The sequence below is a fragment of the Labeo rohita genome, chromosome 3 (genome assembly GCF_022985175.1).
Source record: "Labeo rohita strain BAU-BD-2019 chromosome 3, IGBB_LRoh.1.0, whole genome shotgun sequence".
Taxonomy (NCBI): Eukaryota; Metazoa; Chordata; class Actinopteri; order Cypriniformes; family Cyprinidae; genus Labeo; species Labeo rohita.
In genome coordinates this window covers 5,656,852-5,677,518 of record NC_066871.1, presented here as the reverse complement: position 1 = coordinate 5,677,518, position 20,667 = coordinate 5,656,852, and the positions used below count along the sequence as shown (strand labels likewise).

Genomic DNA, 20,667 nt, shown 5'->3' with positions numbered 1-20,667 from the left:
TCCAAATAGTCTCCTGTGACCTAACAAGTGCTAAAGGCTATGCTTTCTACCAAAGCCCCAGAAAACACTTCACCAGGTTGAAAAATAGTGGTTGAATTGATGTTGATATTGTGGCCGGTCTCAAAATCTGACTGTTTAAACCAGGGTTCCTTAAAGGAGAAGTCCACTTCCAGTTCATCAAAAAACTCCTACAATTTCAGAATCGTCTGACAGCATTGCACCTTTTTGTTTGTAAACATGTTTGACTTACTTGGACTTTCTTAATCTTTGCGCGTTCGCTTTGTGAACACTGGGTCTGTGGTTCCGCCTACATTCGGCATGACCTTTCGACATGATTCAATAGTATGTGAACGTGCATCCCAGAGCCTGTGCTACACGAGCTTTTGTGCTTAAAAAGTATACAAATTTGTATTTTCCGAAAAAAATGACAGATCGTTTCGCTAGATATGACCCTTCTTCCTCGGCTGGGATCATTTAGAGCCCTTTGAAGCTGCATTTAAACTACATTTTAGAAGTTCAAAATCAGGGCACCAATTAAGTTTTATGGAGAAAATCCTGAAAAAAGTTTTCCTCAAAAAACATAATTTCTTCATGACTGAAGACAGAAAGACATGAACATCTTGGATGACAAAGGGGTGAGTAAATTATTTGTGAATTGTCGTTCTGGAAGTGGACTTCTCCTTTAAATCTTGCCCTGGAAAGCCAATCCTGATCAAACTCAATTACCTGTGATTTCCTAATGACTCTGAAGACACTGATTAGCATGCTTAGGTGTGTTTGATTAGGGTGTTAGAGCTGAAAGTGGATCTCGTGAGCCAGATTTGAGGATACCTGGTTTAAATCATTAAGACTGAAGAAATCCAACCCGAACTTTTTCTGACAGTGGTCAGTACAGAAGTGATTACTAATGACAAACAGATTTTCATTTCTATTGCTGTTCACTATTTTGCAGGAAAATGTACAGTATAGGTCACCAATGAGCATCACTGTACTTTCATTTGGGGTAAGTCTTTAGCAAATGTTATTTAAATATAATATTATGTTACTGTGGAAGATTGCTTCCACCATGGAATAATAAAAATGTAATTGCAACTTTTTATCTCAAAATTCTCCCCTTTTCTTGCAGTCTTTGAGGTTTTTGGCAGTTTTCGTGTATTGAAATTGTTGCCGTGTTTAAAAAAGAAAAACGGTGAAAAAAAGAGAACGGTGAGAATCCCCCCAAAAAAGTAAAAATTGCAAGATGTAAACTTAGAATTCTGGAAAAAAAAAAAACTCAAAATTGTGAGAACTATTAATTACTTGAGATGTGAAGTGAAATGTGAGATATAAACTCAGAATTTTGACAAAAAAGGGCAGAATTTCAAGATTCTAAGAGTAAGCTTAGAATTCTGAAAAACTGTGAGCTGAATGTTATAATTCTGAAAAAAGTCAAAATTATGAGATGTACACTTGCAATTATGAGTTTATAACGTGCAATTGTGAAAAGTCTAAATTGTGAGATGTAAACAAAGAATTTCAAAAAAAGACAAAATTGCAAATGTAATCTTGCAATTATGAGTTTATAATCTGAAATTGTGAGATATAATCTTGCAATTGCGAAAAAAAGGAAAATTGCAAGATCTAAGCTTAGAATTACAAAAAAAATTGTAAGCTAAATCTGAAAGTTCTATAAAAAAGTCAAAATTATGACTTTTTCACAATTAAAACTGTGAGCTGAATGTTAAAATTCTGAAAAAAGTCAAAATTGAGATGTAAACTTATGCAATTATGAGTTTATAACTTGCAATTGTAAAATATAAATGCGCAATTGCAAGAAAAAAATCTGAATTGTGAGATGTAAATAGACAATTCAGAAAAAAGGATGTAAGTGAGCTTAAAGTTATAATTCTAATAAAAAAAAAGTCAAAATTGTGAGAACCGCAATTAATAATTATTTATTACTAATAATGTATTACCTATTTTTTATTCTGTGGTGGTAACAATCTTCCATACATAACAGTCAGTGTAAGCACAATGAAATATGAACATATGTGCAAATAAATTATTCAATATTTATTTAGAAATGATTCTTTTCTAATTATTTGAAGTAACATTAAAGATCTGTTAAACATTTTAGACTATAATACAGTTTTTTTTTTTTCCAAGGCTGCATTTATTTGATCAAAAATACATTAAAAACAGTAATATTGTGAAATATTATTATAATTTGAAATAACTGATTTTTTATATTAATATATTTTAAAATGTAATTAATTTTAAAATGTAATCATTACTCCAGTCACATGATCCTTCAGAAATCAGTCTAATATTCGAAATTTGCTGCTCAAGAAATATTTCTCATTATTATCAATGTTGAAAACTGCTTAGTGGAAACTCAAAAAATATATCTGCATTAATAAACACTAGAATATAAGGCGTGTTATACGCTCTGGTAAAAATAGATTTATTTCATCACAGCACAGAAATACTCAGTGTCTCGTACCCCTGACAGGACTGTTTGGTTGGAGGTTGGAAAGAAACAAGCGTACAGTCATTTTGAACTCATTTTCATCAGATTCATTATAAAAACAACAGCATTTGAAAGTACACAGTAAGGGTTGAATAAAACTCAACCATTGATGTATGAAAAATGATCATGATTGGGGAAATTTCACTTTCCCTTTTTGTAACTCCTGTAAGGTATGAAATGAGTGAACTGAACTTCTCCATTTCATATTCATACTGAAAAGGCCCTTTAGAAAAAAAAATTCATAACATTTCATGCAAAGTCTTACAGTAACATGAAATCACTATATAGACAGAGATGGCGAAACATTTCTGTCCAGCTGCATTGCATTGCCTTTCTCGTCTTGAGAATTATAAATACAGTCAGACTTTTGTAACAGAGGATCAAACACAGTTAAAATATCTGTCTTCCCGTGTGTAGAAAATCACATTTTCTTAAACGAAGTTAAACAGCTGGTGTCCCAAACATCATTTTTCTGCCATAATTGACAAGTCGTGTAGCTTTATGTGTATTGATCCACAAAATGTGGCTTTGGAACAGCTGAGACGAAATAATGACCCTTGAAACCCTTTAAAATGAAGGATGGCATGCTGGAATCCTCAAAAAAAACATTAGATAATGTTTCCTAAAGCAAAAATTAGGGCCTGTTATGCAACTGGAATGACTCATCGTATACCCGTAATTAGTTTCATTGTGCTGTTTTCTTTTGTCAAACAAACCCCTCTCCTAAATTCCTACGTCAAACATTTTTTCTCTTTTAGAAAAGAAAAATGTCAAGCTTACAGATTCGACCGGAATGTAAAAGGTAGAAACTCGCAGTACGTACAACAACAGATAGGCAGCCGAGTGAGTATATTATTTTCAATAAATTATTATAAAATAGAGTTCTATGCTTTTTACAATTAATAATTTTCCAAAAATGTCTTCCCAAAAAACAAACACAAAATCAGTCCCAGCCGAAGTCATGGCCGGTCATGTGGTAGAACTTTTTGTTAAATGGCTTATAAAACTCTCGCAGTCTTTGAATCACGTCCGGATCGATGTTTGGATGCGTCCGGCCTTTAGTTTTGCCGAGGCAGTGCGGTTTGCTGTTGCTTTCAGGTCTTTTGAGGCAAGGGAAGCCCTTGGCAGGGTTAAAGTGAAAGTGTTTGTGCGTGACCTCCCTCCTCAGGCCCAAAAAGTGCTGAACGCGGGCCATTTCGCCGGCCGGGTCGCTGATCAGTCGCTCCCCGCTCACGAACAACAACTGGCTCATGGGGAAAAACTGCAGCCACTGCTCCAGATGCCTGGCGTACATGCCGATCTGCACCGCGCTCCACGAGGTGTCTATTAGGTTCGCTGTGATGTTTTTAAAAGTCAAGCTCTCAAAGGACGGGATGTCGGGTTTTTTTGAGCGAGTCTGCGTGTAGTCCGAGATCGCCCGGGTTACTGGGTCTCGAACCACAACTATCAGCTTAGTGTCCTTGGACATGGCATGGATCCGGCCTGGGACCTCCTTGGTTACAAAGTAGCTTGGTGTCTTCTCCATAGTCAGCTGACCCTCCTGAGTTTTGGGCATTAGTTCCCTAGGAGCAGAGAGAGAGGCACAGGGAGGGTGAATATCAAAGGATAATTCATGGTGACAGACAGCACAGATATGAAAAACAGCAGGACGGTCGTAGGACATACACTTCTCTGTCTGTTGTAGCGCTAAAGAGGACAGTCTTGGCGTCAGATCGGACACCCATTGATAGTTCAGGACTGTCTGATGCGTAATGCACCCAAAATGACAAAACTGCATTTTGCAGATGATTGTATCCAGCGTATTTAAGGTATAATATCAGCAGTTATCCTTTGATGACTTTGAGGATATTGGCACTTTAACTATCATTGGAGCTACAGAAATAAGAGTGTTTGCAATACTTTATTTTTTGTTTATTTTTATTTATTCAATTTATTATTATTATTATTATTTATGCAATAAAGAATTATTAATTAATTATATAATAATAAAATATATTTATTTATTTATTTATTTTTTTAAACATATTCCAAAATAAAAATATTTGGTGAAAAGAAAATTTCACCATAATTTCGTAAAGAAATTTTGTTTTTTGAGGAAAACATTTCAGGATTTTTCTCCATATAATGGACTGTTATGGTGCCCCGATTTTAAACTTACAAAATTTAGTTTAAATGTGGCTTCAAACAATCCCAGCCGAGGAAGAAAGTTCAACGAGAGCAAGGCAAGACGAGCATTTGAAAATAAAAAGTATTTAAATTGTAACCGATCGTTTCAGTAGATAAGACCCGTCTTCCTCGGCTGGGATCATTTACCTCCGCATTTGGGATCATTTGAAGGTGAATAAAAATGAATAAGAATGAATAAAAATGTACTGACCACAAACTTTTAAATGGTAGTTATTTTACATTGAAATAATTTATTACAATATTACTGTTTTTTTATTTTCTGGATTTTTGGTCTAATAAATGCAGCCTTGATGAGCATAAGAGCATAATCTTAAAAGAAAAAAAAAAAAAACATTACAAATCCTACTGATCCCAAACTTTTGAATGGCAGTGTAACCGTTATTTTAAAATAATATTGTGAAAAGTGATTTACAGACTTTAGACCAGAATTACATCATTAGTCAAACATTTTGTTAAAGAAGACTACAAAGAAAACCGCAAAAGATTGGACCAAAGCTGTAAGGGTAATTCATATTTTTAGATCCATAACAAAACATGAGTAAATCTGAGAAACTACACACACACTCTAAGTCAATATGAGTTCTAGTGACTGGATCACTGCACTATTATGAAATTACTCTTCATCAATGAAGTTTTATTTAGCACACAAGAGAAAAGACATCCATCTTGTTACATTCTCCTTAATCCCTCTTACAGTCTTAAAATAATCCTCCTTTGTGACAGCCACTAAATGAAGCACACAAAGGCTTGGAAGTGTGCAAAAAAAGATATAGCATCCTCGCTTTTCCCCAATGTTTATTTCACAGCAGGTTTATGCACGTGCATGTAGAGTTCATTTCACTCCCATGATACCTGAATCAGCAATATCAGGCCAGCTGCTTTAATTGGCATATTAGTCTTTTAACTTCAGCTAGCAAGCATGGAATGGCTAAACGAGGTCAAGTGAGGTTTATGCAAGACCAGAAAACCGGAAACGACAAACTCAGGGGTCAATGCAGGGTCAGACAAGGTAGATTGAGGACAAGATGTCAACGTTATTTCACTAACAGTCACACCTAAGATTATCATAAGTTGTCTTTTTCAAAGAAATCATATCATATTGAGGAATTAAATTTTCACTCGAGTTGTTTGAGATAAGAGTTTAAACTATGAAAACATACTGTAACTGGCACACACATACATATATATATCTCCAAACTTATATATGGTAAAAGTAGTATTGTCAAAACTGTGGAAGCCAGTTTTTGCCACCAAATAAAAAATAAAAAAGGACATTTGCGACTTTATATCTCGCAATTCTGACTTCATTTCTTAAAATTGCAAGTTTGTATCACACAATTCTGAGAAAAAAAGAATTGCGAGATGATCAATCGCAATTATGTTTTTACAATTTGTATTCAGTAGTGGAAAGATATATATCAAAAATATATAATATATCTAATACATTTGAAGTCAAATGTTTACATACACCTTGCAGAATCTGCTAAATATTTGACCAAAATAAGAGGGATCATACAAAATGCATGCTTTTTTTTATTTAGTACTGACCTGAATAAGATATTTCGTATAAAAGATGTTTACATATACAGTGGTCCACAAGAGAAAATAATAGTTCAATTTATAAAAATGGTCCTGTTCAAAAGTTTACATACATGTGGAATGATCCACAGCTTCATGAGTCCTTTGTTGGTCCTTCAGAAAAATCCATCAGGTCCCAAATTCTTTGGTTTTTCAGCATTTTTGTGTATTTGAACCCTTTTCAACAACGACCATATGATTTTGAGATCCATCTTTTCATACTGAAGATAACTGAGGGACTCATATGCAACTATTACAGAAGGTTCAAACGCTCACTGATGCTTCAAAAGCCGGGGGTGAAAACATTTTGAATTTGAAAATTAGGGTAAATTTAACTTATTTTGTCTCCTGGGAAACATGTAACTAATGCTAGGGCAGAACAAAATGGAAAAAAAAAAAGATATTTAGGCACAACAAGAAAAATGTACACATCTTCATTCTGTTCAAAAGTTTTCACCCCCGGCTCTTAATGCATTGTTTCCTTCCTTTTGACAGTATATAAGAAATATATAAGTCAAAACAGCCCAGTTTAATTCCATTGGAGAGAGACGAAGTTAGAAAAGAGTCATAAAAACCTAAATTATAGCTGTTTTGAGGAAGAAAAAAAAACTTTCACTCAAGAATAACATGTTTTTCAAATATATAATATGAGCTCTTTAAACTGTCAAATCAGATTAATGTATATATGCAGTTTGGACAAGCCTGTCAGCTATTCCGCTTGAAACAACAGCTGATTTATCCTCAATCATTTATAGTTGCCAGTGACAGGAGTTTTGACATTGACAGATGTTTGAAAATAAAATTAGCCGTGGGGCTGAAAGTAGGGAAAGATATGTTGCCGCAATGATTGCGCCTGATAATGAGGCATTTATATATAGACAATCTACCAGGCAAAGACTGTTGTCTTAACCTCTCCTTGAAGACAAAGTTTAATAGATAGTATCTAAGCAATTACTGGAATGAAGTGGGGAGGTGGGAAAGGGTTTGTACTGGAGGAGGAAACGAGGAGAGGAGAAGAAATAAGTGCTTTGAGGAGACGAGGGATGAGGGTTAATCCTGTCAGGGGGATTGTAGTGGGTCGAGCTCATTAACCACCTACCACAATAAAAAAAAGCGCACACGGTGCAGCTTATGTAATCTTAGAAACCTCTCTCGCTATTTCTCTCTGGACTCTCATCATTAATAAGTGGTGTGAAAAAAAACATAAACCTAATGAGACATGGACGCATGTGGGGGGAGAGGGGCCTATGTATCTCTGCAATTACCTTCACAGTCCCCTAGATACACGAGCACAGCCTTTTGTAGCAGCCCAGAGGGAAACGAAACACAACTGATTAAACTTTCCACCTGGTCCCTAAGCAAAACAGACCTGAATCAGAACCGCATTCATTATTAATGCAAGCAGGCAGACACAAATGTGTGTCTTGTATTAAAATCTAAAGAAGACATAAGTGGGAATAGAGTGACAAGCTTTTGCAATTTGTTGTTCTTAACAAACTGTGCAGCCGGAAGCAATGGCTGTCCAAACATTTTAATCCAATGTGCTGTCTTACAAACAAAACTCATTAAAGTTTGCTTCTGTGCAACAAGTGACCAAAATATGCATAATTGGTAAAAAAAAAAAGAAAAGCAAGAAATGTGTGGAGAATGCAACTAGATTTTACATTTTATGCTTGCTTGATGAAAATGTGCTTAATTGTACTGAATGTGCACTTGTAGTGTATATATATGTTTAAAAAAAAAAACCTACTTGTAGATAATATTAATGAAATAAAAGTCCACTTTCATGGTTATGTGTATGTAGGGTGATATAGAAAATGCAGACGGAATTGCGGAATCCAGTCATAAAAATGGAATTTACTGTATAATGCGGAATGTCGCAGAATTTGCTAAATTTTTGATCAATGAATTAAAAGTAGGTCAGTACATTTAAATCAAAACACCATATAGACTAGTGTCTGTAAAACGGGGAAAAAAAACTATTTAAATATGAATCCTGCATGTTCTGCGTGTCTCTGTGTGAATGAAATGGTGCAGATGTGCAATTTTGTTTACTGCACACGTACTGAAGCTTGCATGACGCTTGCAGTGTTTTCAGTCTCTGATGCCTCAATATAAGTACATGAACATAATCTCTAGAACTGATCTAAGAGTCACTTCATGAGCACTTTACTGTTTCTTTTGAGAAAAACTATATACAAACAGAAACAGGTCTTCACAGCAACCCATCAAAATAAAACTTCGGTTTAAATTGAATAAACTCTGACAGAAATATATTACATAATGTAATGATAGTACTACTACTAAAATTATTATTTTTTAAGGAATATTTACCAGAAAAATGTAAATACACAACACAGTATTTCTGAAAAAAAATAAAAAATAAATCAATCAATCAATAAAATAATAATAATAAATGATTTCCTTATAAAATCAAGTAATTAGACATGCTTTTGATTATTAAAACACTGAAGTTGGTAAAAATAAAACTGAATTTGAGAAATAATAATAAAAAATAAAAAAACATTTCATAGGGCCAATTTTTTGTTACACTTTTAATAAATTGCTGCAAAATTGTCATTTTCATGACTTCAAATTGTAAAATTTACACGGAAAAAGCAGAATCCAGAGAAAATTAAAATGGAGGGAAAAAAATAATAATTTGGGAAAAAATAAAATCAAATAAAATTCCATAGGCCTCTAGGTATGCTTTTAGTTTGATAGTTATATAGTCCAAATACACAGTTTAGTTATTGAAAGTACCCTATGAAATATACTCTTAGTAATCTATATATCAGAACTATGTAACATAAAAGAACATAATTTGAGAAAAATCTCTGTATTTTTTGTTCATACGATGAAAGTCATTAGTACCCAAAATAGCTTTGGTACCAACAGTCTTCAAAATACCTTCTTTCACGTTCCACAAAAGATTTTTTTGGGTGAACTATCCCTTTAATGTTTTTATTTTTATTATTATTACTTATTTATTTATTTTTGAATGAAATGGTACTCTAAATAAGAAACTAAATCTGCCAGCAGGTGGCGGTAAATGCCTTTATGAGTCATTCATTCATTCGATTCATTCAAACGGCTGATTCATGCAAGAATTCAGTAAATGGCTCTCTTTATGAATGGGCCTTTGAATTGAGTTGATTCACACGAGTGAATTGATTCACATGATTCATTCAAAACGTGGAATCATGCAGAAACTAAACACCGCTGTGTTGCTCAGAGACGCGCAACAATTCTGCTATGGCTTCAAAAGTAATATGTTCTCTGCAAAATTGAGCAAAAACATATGATATTGTGTTTAAAATAACAATATCAACTTCTTATTTACTGAACTGTTGTATTAAATCACATTCAAGCTCATAGATCGGGACAAAATCAGCACTCGTGTCATATTGCTCTTGCTGCCCGTGTCATATTGTGTGATACATAATACATAAATATGAGACAAAACCATACGGGGTTTTTTTTTTTTTTTGGCACCAATATCTTGAATTTTAGTGCATAACTGCATTTATGGAGTTGTTGCCCTGCATCATATTTGTCAGTAGTCAACTATATGAAATATAAGATGATGTATGGGTCTGGGGGCGGGGCCAGTGTGTGCATTTTTTTTTAAAATTACTAATTAATTAAGTTATGTTAATAGCCCTAATATATATATATGTACTCTAGGTGGTTGCTTATTGTCTCAACAATGTTAGTGGCCCTAGATATAACTTGGAACCCTCCATAAATGTTCAACTGCCATGTGAAAAATTCAGTCACTTACAAAAAAAGTAATAGGCACATCTCCTCAACAAGCCACACAGTTTCAGTTTCAACCATTTATATCCGTAGCACAAAATGTGGTTTGAGTTGTGTGCAAAGTTAGATGTTTAAGCAATAGTTATGAATCTTGCTGTAGCAAGCACTACTAATAAATGAGTAAATGTAGACTTTTAGCAAGCCAACTCTTAAACCAAGAGCAATACAGAGGAAAACCAGACTTCTACAGATAACGTGATAACGTCTTTACAAGCCACAGTTTAAGATTAAACTCCACTCTTGGACCGAGAAATAAAGCACTCCAGCAGCACAGGGTTAAATTAGAGAGCCTGCTGTGTTAGATGGCTGTTATTACCTTGTTTTGTCTAGAGGGAAGTGAGCTGTGTCTTCTCTAGAGCTTGTTTTTGAAGAGCTCTCTGTAAACCTGTGTTTACATTATCTGCTATCAGGTAGCACGTTCAAAGGCTGGTGTTTGTGCCTTTAAAGTCTCTGCGTTGTTTGAAGTTCCCTCAGGATAGTTTGAGAAGATGGTCGTCATAGAACAGCACTTTGCAGCAGGGATTTAATGAGTTGCTGTCAGCTTATGCAACTGTTCAGTGGAATTTCTCAGTGTTTTTAGTTGTTATAATCTCTAAAGCTCTGATCGCACACCTAGGTTGCTTTTGCAATACTTTGTTTATGTTGGATGATTATGTTTATGTAGACTGTATGTAAATCAGCTTCTCTGAAGATGTTTATGACATGTTTGGACACAAATGACACTTATAAAACAATGTGATTCTTTCAAAATGGGCCAGTAAGATTTTTTTTGTAAGAAATTCACACTTTTATTTAGCAAGGATGCATTAAATGAATCAAAAGTGACAGTAAAAACATTTAGAATGTTACGAAAGATATTTTCAAAATCAGCAGATGCCCCCTGCCTCCAACACTTTCATCCATCATCAAAAAATTTGGATTGGGTTCAATTTTTGTGTCTTAGCATTCATACCAAGCATTTTGAAAGGTGTTTTGACAATTCTGAGCAACCGTGTCATTCTGTGCGTGACAAATTTTGAGGAATACAAAAAAAAAAAAAGCTTATTGTGCAAGGACCTTAAAGGTTCAAAAGTAGCGTTTTTTTTTTGTTTGTTTTTTTTGGCATTGATGCCGTAAAATAACAGTTTTGGATTCCCCAAAGAACTCCTGAGTAAACAGTATTTTAAAAAATTTAAGATGATTTTTGTTCTCTATAAAGAACCTTTCATGCAAGGAAAAGGTTCTATGGGTGTTAAAGGTTTTTTAAAGAACTATAGAGGCAAATAAAGTGACATAAATCTATGTGTTAGCTGCCATCTCTTTTAAATAATTTAATAAAGTAATATTTAAAGACGGTTTGTATCCTGTCCTTACAGTTGAAGTCAATAAGAGCTGGGGGGTGAAAACTTTTGAACAGAATGAAGATGTTTATATTTTTCCTATGTTGCCTAAATATCATATTTTTTTTAATATAGTACTGCCCTACATAAGCTACAGAAGATGCATACATTATTCCTAGGAGACAAAATAAGTTTGATTTACCCTGATCTTCAAATTCAAAAAGTTTTCACCCCCCGGCTCTTAATGCATTGTGTTTCCTTCTGGAGCATCAGTGAGCATTTGAACCTTCTGTAATAGTTGCAATAGTTGCCTTCTGTAATAGTCCAGTGTGGACTCACTGTGAAAAGATGGATCTCAAAATCACACATTGTTGGAAAGGGTTCAAATACACAAAAATGCTGAAAAAACAAAGAGACTGTGGGACCTGAAGGATTTTATTTGAAGAACAGCGGGCAGTTTAACTGTTCAGGACAAACAAGGGACTCATGAACAACTATCACTAAGAAAAATAATAATAATAATTTCAGGTAACAACACAGTAAGAATCAAGTGTATGTAAACTTTTGAACAGGGTCATTTTTATAAATCCAACTATTATTTTCTCTTGTGAAGTATCTTATTCAGGTCAGTACTAAATAAAAAAATAGCATGCATTTTGTACGATCCCTCTTATTTTAGTAAAATAATTAACATTTTACAGATTCTGCAAGGTGTATGTAAACTTTTGACTTCAACTGTATACTTATAGGTTTTTACAAGCCCTTTTAGCCGTAATTTTTAGAACAGAGCACAGCACCTCGTACCCTATTGTTTAAGTATATCCTACCCACCTGTTCACAAGCAAATTGAGCGCTAGCATGGGTCATTTTAAGAGAGTAGAGAGCCAACCTGGGAAGGAATTCTTGTGGGAACGTCACTTTGTCAAAAAACCCAGGAGGGTATGAGAAGTGGTGGTATGCAGCTACTTCAAATAATCTGACAGGGTTTCTGTGGGACACGTTCCAGACCCGCATCAAAGCACAAGGTGGACGGCTGCGGGTCCTTTCATGGCTGAACTATGACGTCTCCACATTCACACGCTCTCATAACTCAGAATTTACAGCCGTTTAATGATACAGGACAATATAGGGAAAATGAAATCAGTTTACTTCCAGTCTGGAAACCTTTAAGACGCTTGAGTTTTGGGTCCCGCTTTATATTAGGTGGCCTAAACTACAATGTACTGTCATTTAAAAAGTAATCGTTTGATACAATGCACTTTTGTACATGCGTCTTTTTAGATAACATCTGTAATTAATTTCTTTAATTACATTTATAGTTACACTGTTGACCCACCCTTAAACCTACCCATACAACCAAACCTGTCCCTAACCTTACCCGTATCCAACATCAATAGCAGCAAAAGAGTTTCAGTATAAAATGAACAAAAATAAGTACATTGTTGACAAAGTACATTGTTGACAACGTACATTGTACTTATTTTTTGATGTAAGTACATAGCAGTTAAGGCCACCTAATATAAAGTGTGACCGAGTTTTGAATTCTCCTCCAATTCCATGTTAACATTCAGAAAGAACTGTGACGTTGTCAACTTTACATGAGCTTGTGTTTACATTTAGACTAGTTTGTTTAACTAGATGTTAAACTTTCTGATGTTTCTGTTTTGTGGGGAAACCGCTAACAAAACAGGGGTGGATGATTATGTTTATTTTTTAAAGGTTTTTGCATTTAATGGCTTAAAATGTAAAAAAAAGATATAGGTTATAGGTCAGCCTTGCCCTAGGCAGGTAGCATTTTAGACATACTTCACATAAAATGTGACTATTTCACACAATAGGCAACTAACAGCAAGGCAGCTCACTAGGTTTTTGAACAAAAATGCTACATTCCCTTTCAATGTGCCAGTGAAGAGCCAAGGGTTTATAAATGATTATAAGCAACTGGCTTTGTGCATTTTCACACAAAAATCCATCATTGCGTTACCATCCCACACAAAGGCTAGCAGCAATTTTATCAGCAAACACAACAGCAACATCTTTCAAGAGGAAAAGTTACGTGCATGTTTTAAGAATCCCCTCATTCTGCTCCTCTCAAGGCTTTTTTTGCGGGAGATCCTGCTGGGTTTCTCAAGAAGCACTTTCACCCTCTGAGCACATTTGCATACAAAGTGAAGAAAGAAACAACACAATTCACTCTAATTGCCTGCTCTTTCTCACTGGGGTTAATGCAGAACCTCAGGGGTTCAACAGATCCTCTTTTGAAACATTCACCATCTCACTCAATAGACTTGCTTTCAATTTACTGCCAGCATCTGCCATCCACAAACAAGCTACTCCTTGTAACTCTATCAGACTGCCACAATGTTTGCTTTGGAGTCAATAAGTAAGATGATTGCGCCAGGTAACATTTCACCATGTGCTTTTCTAAAAACATCTTTGTCAGTTTTTCGTGTCTCCTCAAACTGCTACATTGTTAAGTTATCTTGACCAACATACCATTTTATGGCTGTAATAATCAAGATTACTTGAAAACAATATATGAAAATTAAACTACCTTTGTAATACCACAGTATTGTTTAGAATATTATGGTTTATGAATATGGTACTAATATAGTACATAGTAGCTAAAAACGTACTACGCCATAAACCCTCTAAAGCATACTGTATCATATTTGATACAAAAAAGCCTTTAAATGATCAGCATGATCAAAAATTTGCTGAAAAAACAAGCGTAATAGTGTAAAAATGTCCACTTTTAGGTCATCTTTTTGCTTAAATCTTAACTTTTGTAACTTTTAATTGTTATATTTACTTTAACTTTATAATAACTTATAATTTAGTAATTTTTCAAGATGAACACTTACTAGACTGACTTTACATTTACATGATTTTAATAGCATGTTTATGAAAAGCATGTAAAAATACTACACTGTAAAAAACAATTTGTTGAGTCAACTTAAAATAATTTGTAACCTGGCTGCCTTAAAATTTTAAGTTCAGTCAACTCAAAAAAAGTTTATTCAACTTGAAATGTTAAATTATACTAAGTAACAACTTAGATATTTGAGTTGAATCAACTTAAAATTTTAAGGCAGCTGGGTTACTTACCCATCTGTTAAGTTTAGCAAACACAAATATCTAAGTTGTAACTTAGTACAACTTAACATGTCAAGTTGACTAAACTTATTTTAGTTGACTGAACTTAAAATTTTAAGGCAGCAGGGTAACAAATTATTTTAAGCTGACTCAACAAATTGTGTTTTGTATTTTTTACAGTGTAGTATCAAATATGAAACCTCAGACCTTTGAGGAACGTTTATTTGTTATCTGTCAGTCGTCACTGTATTATATTATATGTTTGACTGTCACAATAAAAACTACAGAGATTTGATCATAAAATTAACTAATTAAATATGATTTTATTAAATGAGATATTGAACGACAACTGAAATGTATATGCATTTGCATGCAAGTAGTCTGTTATACTGTTATTAAGGTTTCATTTATTTAGATTTGGCCATATAACAGGATGTCTGCAGGTTTTATGAGGGTAAATTTAAGACATTTTTAAGACCTACTAAAGAATATATGGGAAAAAATCGAAGGGAAAACAATACTGCAATATGTTCTTGATGTATAGTTCAAGTTTTACTTTCACTTTTAAATTAGCAGCAATTCAGCATCTAGTAATTGTTTTTAGTTCGTTTGAGTTTTCCCTCTTTTCCTCGCTTTCCTTCAAAAAAGCGCTGTGCACATTTTACTTTCACTTTCAAATTAGCAGCAATTTTGCATCAAGCAGTTGTTTGTTTTTAGCCCGTTCGAGTTTTCCCTCTTTTTTTCACTTTCCTTCGGTTTTAAGTAGCTTGTAAAATCGCTGTGCACATTTTACTTTCACTTTTAAATTAGCGGCATTAACGTAATGTAACAACCTTTATTAACAAAACAAATAGAAATACACCATGTTATATGCCTAATATAAAATAAAAACTTACACAAAGTTTAAATACGTATACAAAACTGAAAATCAGCACTGTGTAACCTGTGTAACAAAATAAGAAACGTAGAACGTTTATTAGCAAAACGAACAGGAAAGCTTGGAAGCACGACATACACCTTGATGTAATATATATTAAAAAAAAATACTGTGGAACCAAATAAACATGAAACTTCCACTATCAATAGCAGAAGTCAACAGGCTTTTCAAAATCCAAAATATAAAATAGGCGCCATGATTAATAATTAATGATTATATGAATTTAAGACTTGCTGCTCTGATGTAAGACCTTTTCAAGGCCCTAATTCACGGAAACGCGATTTAAGACTTTTTAAAAACTTTTTTAAGACCCGCGGAAACCCTGTATAAACATCAACAACTGCGCCAAATTGAATATTTTTGCTCAGTTTGGGCCTCTGAATAAAATTCGAGGTGTTTATATGAGTTAGTATAGTGCTTCTACATATATATTTTCATTAATATTTTGTCTGAAGTTTCAATAAGCTTTTTTTAGTTTAAAAAAATATATTTTTCTGCCTATAATTTCATATGTCAGGCTTTAGAGGGCTCATATTGTAATGTTGTAATGTATAATTGTAATGTGTTAAGGGGTAAACTATTTCAAAATTAGAAATAAAAACATAAATCTGCAATTGATCAACCCTCTGTTCTTCAAAAGTATTGTATGAAAAGTCACGCTGCATGTACAGTTCTAAAGCCCTGCTGTGCTCAGTCACCCTTCTGATCGCCTCCTACAGGGAGCACATGGACGCCTCCTCTGTGTTGGACTAACAGTGCAGCAGAGCTCAATACCTCCACAGGAGACTTGGCCACCTGGCTACATGCTTCTCTCTCCATGTTTCTGCTTCACAATTAGTCTCCTAGATAAAGGGGCTCATCCTGCTCTTTGCCTCTTCCTTGTATTCCCACTGTGCGTCAAAAGAACTGGGACATCAGATTCCTCCACAGAAAGTCTGTATATCAGCTCAAACAATAAAAAGCTTTGGGATGCATTTTCCTTTGCTAGTGTTTCCAACAGAATGGGTCAGAATATTCTGTATATTGATGTTTATATGAGACAAAATGCATAGTTTGATTGGCTGATTTAAGGCCAAATGTAGTTTTTAGCCAAAATAGCTAGCAAAATGGATATAATTTATGGGTGATAGTCAATGAACACTCAAAACATCCAGGTTTTAGATGTTTAAAGTTGTTTTTGTCTGCTTAATTATATGAAAATTAAGGGAGCATTCCATTTTATCATTTTCAAACATTATGAGAATGTTACTGTTGAATGTTCTCAATGTTCTCAAACCAATAGCAACATTTAAAAACTGTTAGACGAACTGGAACTTTTTCAGAAAAGATTCCATAAATTGCATATAAAAAAAACTCTTTGAGAACATAATTAAAAAACAGATAGATTACTTTGAATTAGAAAACCTTGGCAGAACATTAGCCTTGAAAGTTCTGAGAATATTGATTGTTAATTGGGAACTGGCCAAACTAACTTTCTGTGTTGGGGCGAATTCAGGTAAATTAGGAAACTTTTTGCCATTGAGATGACTGGGGAAAAAATGTTTCTCTTAACCTGAATTAACCCCTATTACAACTCAGAATGTCAAAGTTAATGTAAAGACACACAGGGGGAAACATAATTTCATCTGTTTTTACTATACGGCTGTCTGGTAAAAGAATAAAAATACTAGGAATCAAAGGTGAGGATTGATAATGTTTTGCAAGTGCACCTGACTATGAGGGTGTTACACAAGCGGAGAGCATAATGTTTATTTAGCCTATGTTTGCTTTAAGTCATTCCAACATTTTTATCTAGGTCTAGTTCACCATTACCAAACTACATGGTGCTGGAAAGCATTATTCCCATAAGTGAGACATAACAGTCTTACTAAATATTCATGTTTGCATTCAACAAGCTGCCTTTTCTCTCCCTTGATTTCTTTAAATGTAGCATATATCATCCTCATTAACATTAGACATGTTTGTGAAATGTGACCCTGCACCACAAAACCAGTCATAAGGGTCAGTTTTTTGAAAATGAGATTTATACATCATCTAATAGCTGAATAAATAAGCTTTTCATTGATGTATGTTAAGATAGGACAATATTTGGCCGAGATACAACTATTTGAAGGTCAGGAATCTGAGGGTGCAAAAATAAATAAATAAAAACTTTGCACAAATCACCTTTAAAGTTGTCCAAATGAAGTTCTTAGCAATTCATGTTAAGTTTTGATACATTTACGGTAGGAAATTTACAAAATATGTTTATGGAACATGATCTTTACTTAATATCCTAATGATTTTTGGCATAAAAAAAAAAATCAATTGACCCATACAATGTATTTTTGGCTATTGCTACAAATATACCTGTGCTACTTAAAACTGGTTCTCAGTTATTGAAAATCTGTAAAAAAAAAAAAAAAAAAAAAAATTAATTAATAAAAAAAAAATCACAGAATTGTAAAACTGTAACTGTAAACCTCAAAAAGTCCTTAAAATATAATGATTAGTCAGTATAAATGTTCACTGGCTAGAAAGTGTTTTGTGAGTTTAATACGATTTCTTAAAACAAAACAAAAAACACTGGAAAGGTCATGGATATTTATTTATAAGTCCTCATTTTTCCTGGGGTTCTTTACAATAATATATTAATTCTATTTTATAACCTGTTATCTAACTCTCGTGGTCAGAGACCTTCTGAAAACCTCATGAAACGTAGAACTTGTACGAAGTATAAGTTATATAAACAAAAAGAAAGCATTTTTTGAAAATCGTCAACCTTTTGTTTGGTTTTCTTTCCTTGAAAATCTTCAACAGTGGAGTTAAAGCCCCTCAAGCCCCCCACAGTTCACGATATGACAATACTGACAGGTTTATGTGTCACTGCTGGAATATGAGCCACATAATTCCCTGGTCTTAATCCGCTTTTATCCTGACAGTATCTAAGGATGTAAAACGTACGTATGAAAAAAACAGCGTACCTGTACCACTCGAGTCCTTTCTCGTAGTTGCGATCAAAAAAGTGCGGCTCCGCTCCCACCGCGCGGATATCAGGATGGAGGCGCAGAAACTCGAGCAGCGCCCGCGTCCCGCCCTTCTTCACCCCTATTATAATCGCTTGGGGCAACTTTTTGGTCTCGGAGCCGTTCAGGGCACCTGCTACTCCCGAGTCCTCATCATAAGCAACATAGCCCTTATTTTCCTCCCAGCCGTCCCCTTTGCTGTCAGCATCACTCTCGTTGTTTAACAAGTCCCTGGACTGGCTTTTGAGGAACATCTCCAGGTCTTGTTTCTGGAGGGCTCTGGGTGGATTCCTACCGCTCCTTTCTTCCATCATAAAAGTCGGTGTGGTGGAGCAGTAGCCCACGCAGCAGTACAGCATGTACACCCACAGTGACAGCATGATGCAGAACACGAAAAGTTTGTTTTTCACCGGCTGAGCAGAGTGACAGTGCAGACTATATTCCATAGGACTCTCCTGCGTGCAATGTCAATGTCCAATAGGGCATATTGGCAAAGTTACATGTTCCTCCGCACAGGTCCCTGTAACATGCAGGCATCTCCGCGGGAGAGGACAAATAGGAGCATGAGTCCCCGGCAGATGTTGAATTCATTTCATTTTGGTTTCTGGACGGTGCCGGAGATGCACGAAGTCAGAGTTACACTGGCACAAGTCTTTGCGCATCACTCCGTCGCCTCCCACTGGTTCATGTCATCTGAGTAAACGACGGGCCGTGAACAGTATTTAAAGAAGAGGGGCGTGTGATTGACAGCGGGATTGGCCAATCAGAACCTAAGCCATCTTGCCTAAGTCTTTAAGCATTTTATTTAAGCATTATTTAGAAATGAAAACGTAAAATTTATGAGTTAAAAGGGGTTTGATCCACAAAACTTTAAACGTTTGCTTCCTTTATTTTTTTTTTTTAACAAGCCTCATATATGATCACCAAAGGTGCAATTATTCGATAAAAATGCAGTAATATTGTGATATATTATTACAATTTAAAATAACTGATTTCTATTTGAATATCTTTTCAAATGTAATTTATTTCTGTGATGCAAAGCTGAATTTTCAGCAGTCTTCAGTGCCACATTATCCTTTAGAAATCTAATATGCTGATTTGCTGCTCAAGAAACATTTACTTTTATCAATGCTGAAAACAATTATGCTGGTTAATATTTTGTGGAAAGCTTTATACAATCACAATGATATTTTGAAGAATAGAAAGTTCAAAAGAACAGCTTTCATTTGACAGAAATTTTTGGTAACATTATAAATGTCTTTACAGTCACTCTTGGTCAATTTAATGCATCCTTACTGAATAAAGTATTAATTTCTTAATTAATTTCCACTGACATAAAACTTTATATAAATAACCCTGTGACAACTATCCCCGGTCTCCCTTATGCATGGTACATCTAAAAAAAAAAAAAAAAAAAATGATTTAATTTCTAATAAAAATAATGATAACACTTTACAGTAAGGTTCATTAGTTAACTGCATTAATTAACTTGAACTAAGAATGAATAATACTTATACAGCATTTATTAATCATAGTTCATGTTAATTTCAGCATTTACTAATGCATTATTAAAATCTCAAGTTGTGTCTGTTAACATTAGTTAATGCTCTGTGAACTAACATGAACAAACAATATACAATGTATTTTTATTTATAATTAATATTATCAAAGATGAATAAATAGTGTAATAAATGTTCATTGTTCATTCATGTTAGTTAATACATTAAAGTTAACAAATGACGCCTTATAGTAAAGTATTACCGAAATAATACATATGTGACCCTGGATCACAAAACCAGTCATAAGCGTCAATTTTTCAAAATTGAGATTTACACATCACCTGAAAGCTGGTTTTTGTTAGAGTATGACAATATTTGGTTGAGATGCAACTGTTTGAAAACCTGGAATCTGAGGGTGCAAACAAATCAAAATATTGAGAAAACTGCCTTTAAAATTGTCCAAATAAAGTTCTTAACAATGTATATTACTAATCAAAAATTAAGTTTTCATATATTTACAGTAGTCAATTTTACAAAAAATCTTCATGGAACATGATCTTTACTTAATTTCCTAATGATTTTTGCCATAAAAGAAAAATCAATAATTTTGACCCATACAATGTATTTTTGGCTATTTCTACAAATATACCCCAGCGACTTAAGACTGGTTTTGTGGTCCAGGGTCACATATGTTGTACATTGTACAAAATGGGTTGTC

General features: G+C 34.2%; 1 protein-coding gene across 1 annotated transcript; it reads right to left on the bottom strand.

Moving 5' to 3' along the window:
- Positions 1-2,427: 2,427 nt before the first annotated feature.
- On the bottom strand, positions 2,428-19,124 carry hs3st3b1a (heparan sulfate (glucosamine) 3-O-sulfotransferase 3B1a). The gene is made up of 2 exons (XM_051099023.1): positions 18,409-19,124; positions 2,428-4,071 (listed from the first exon to the last, which is right to left on the bottom strand). Exons 1-2 carry the CDS (start codon positions 18,894-18,896, stop codon positions 3,453-3,455), a joined length of 1,107 nt encoding a protein of 368 aa, XP_050954980.1. The 5' UTR covers positions 18,897-19,124; the 3' UTR covers positions 2,428-3,452.
- Between the last annotated feature and the right edge of the window lie 1,543 nt (positions 19,125-20,667).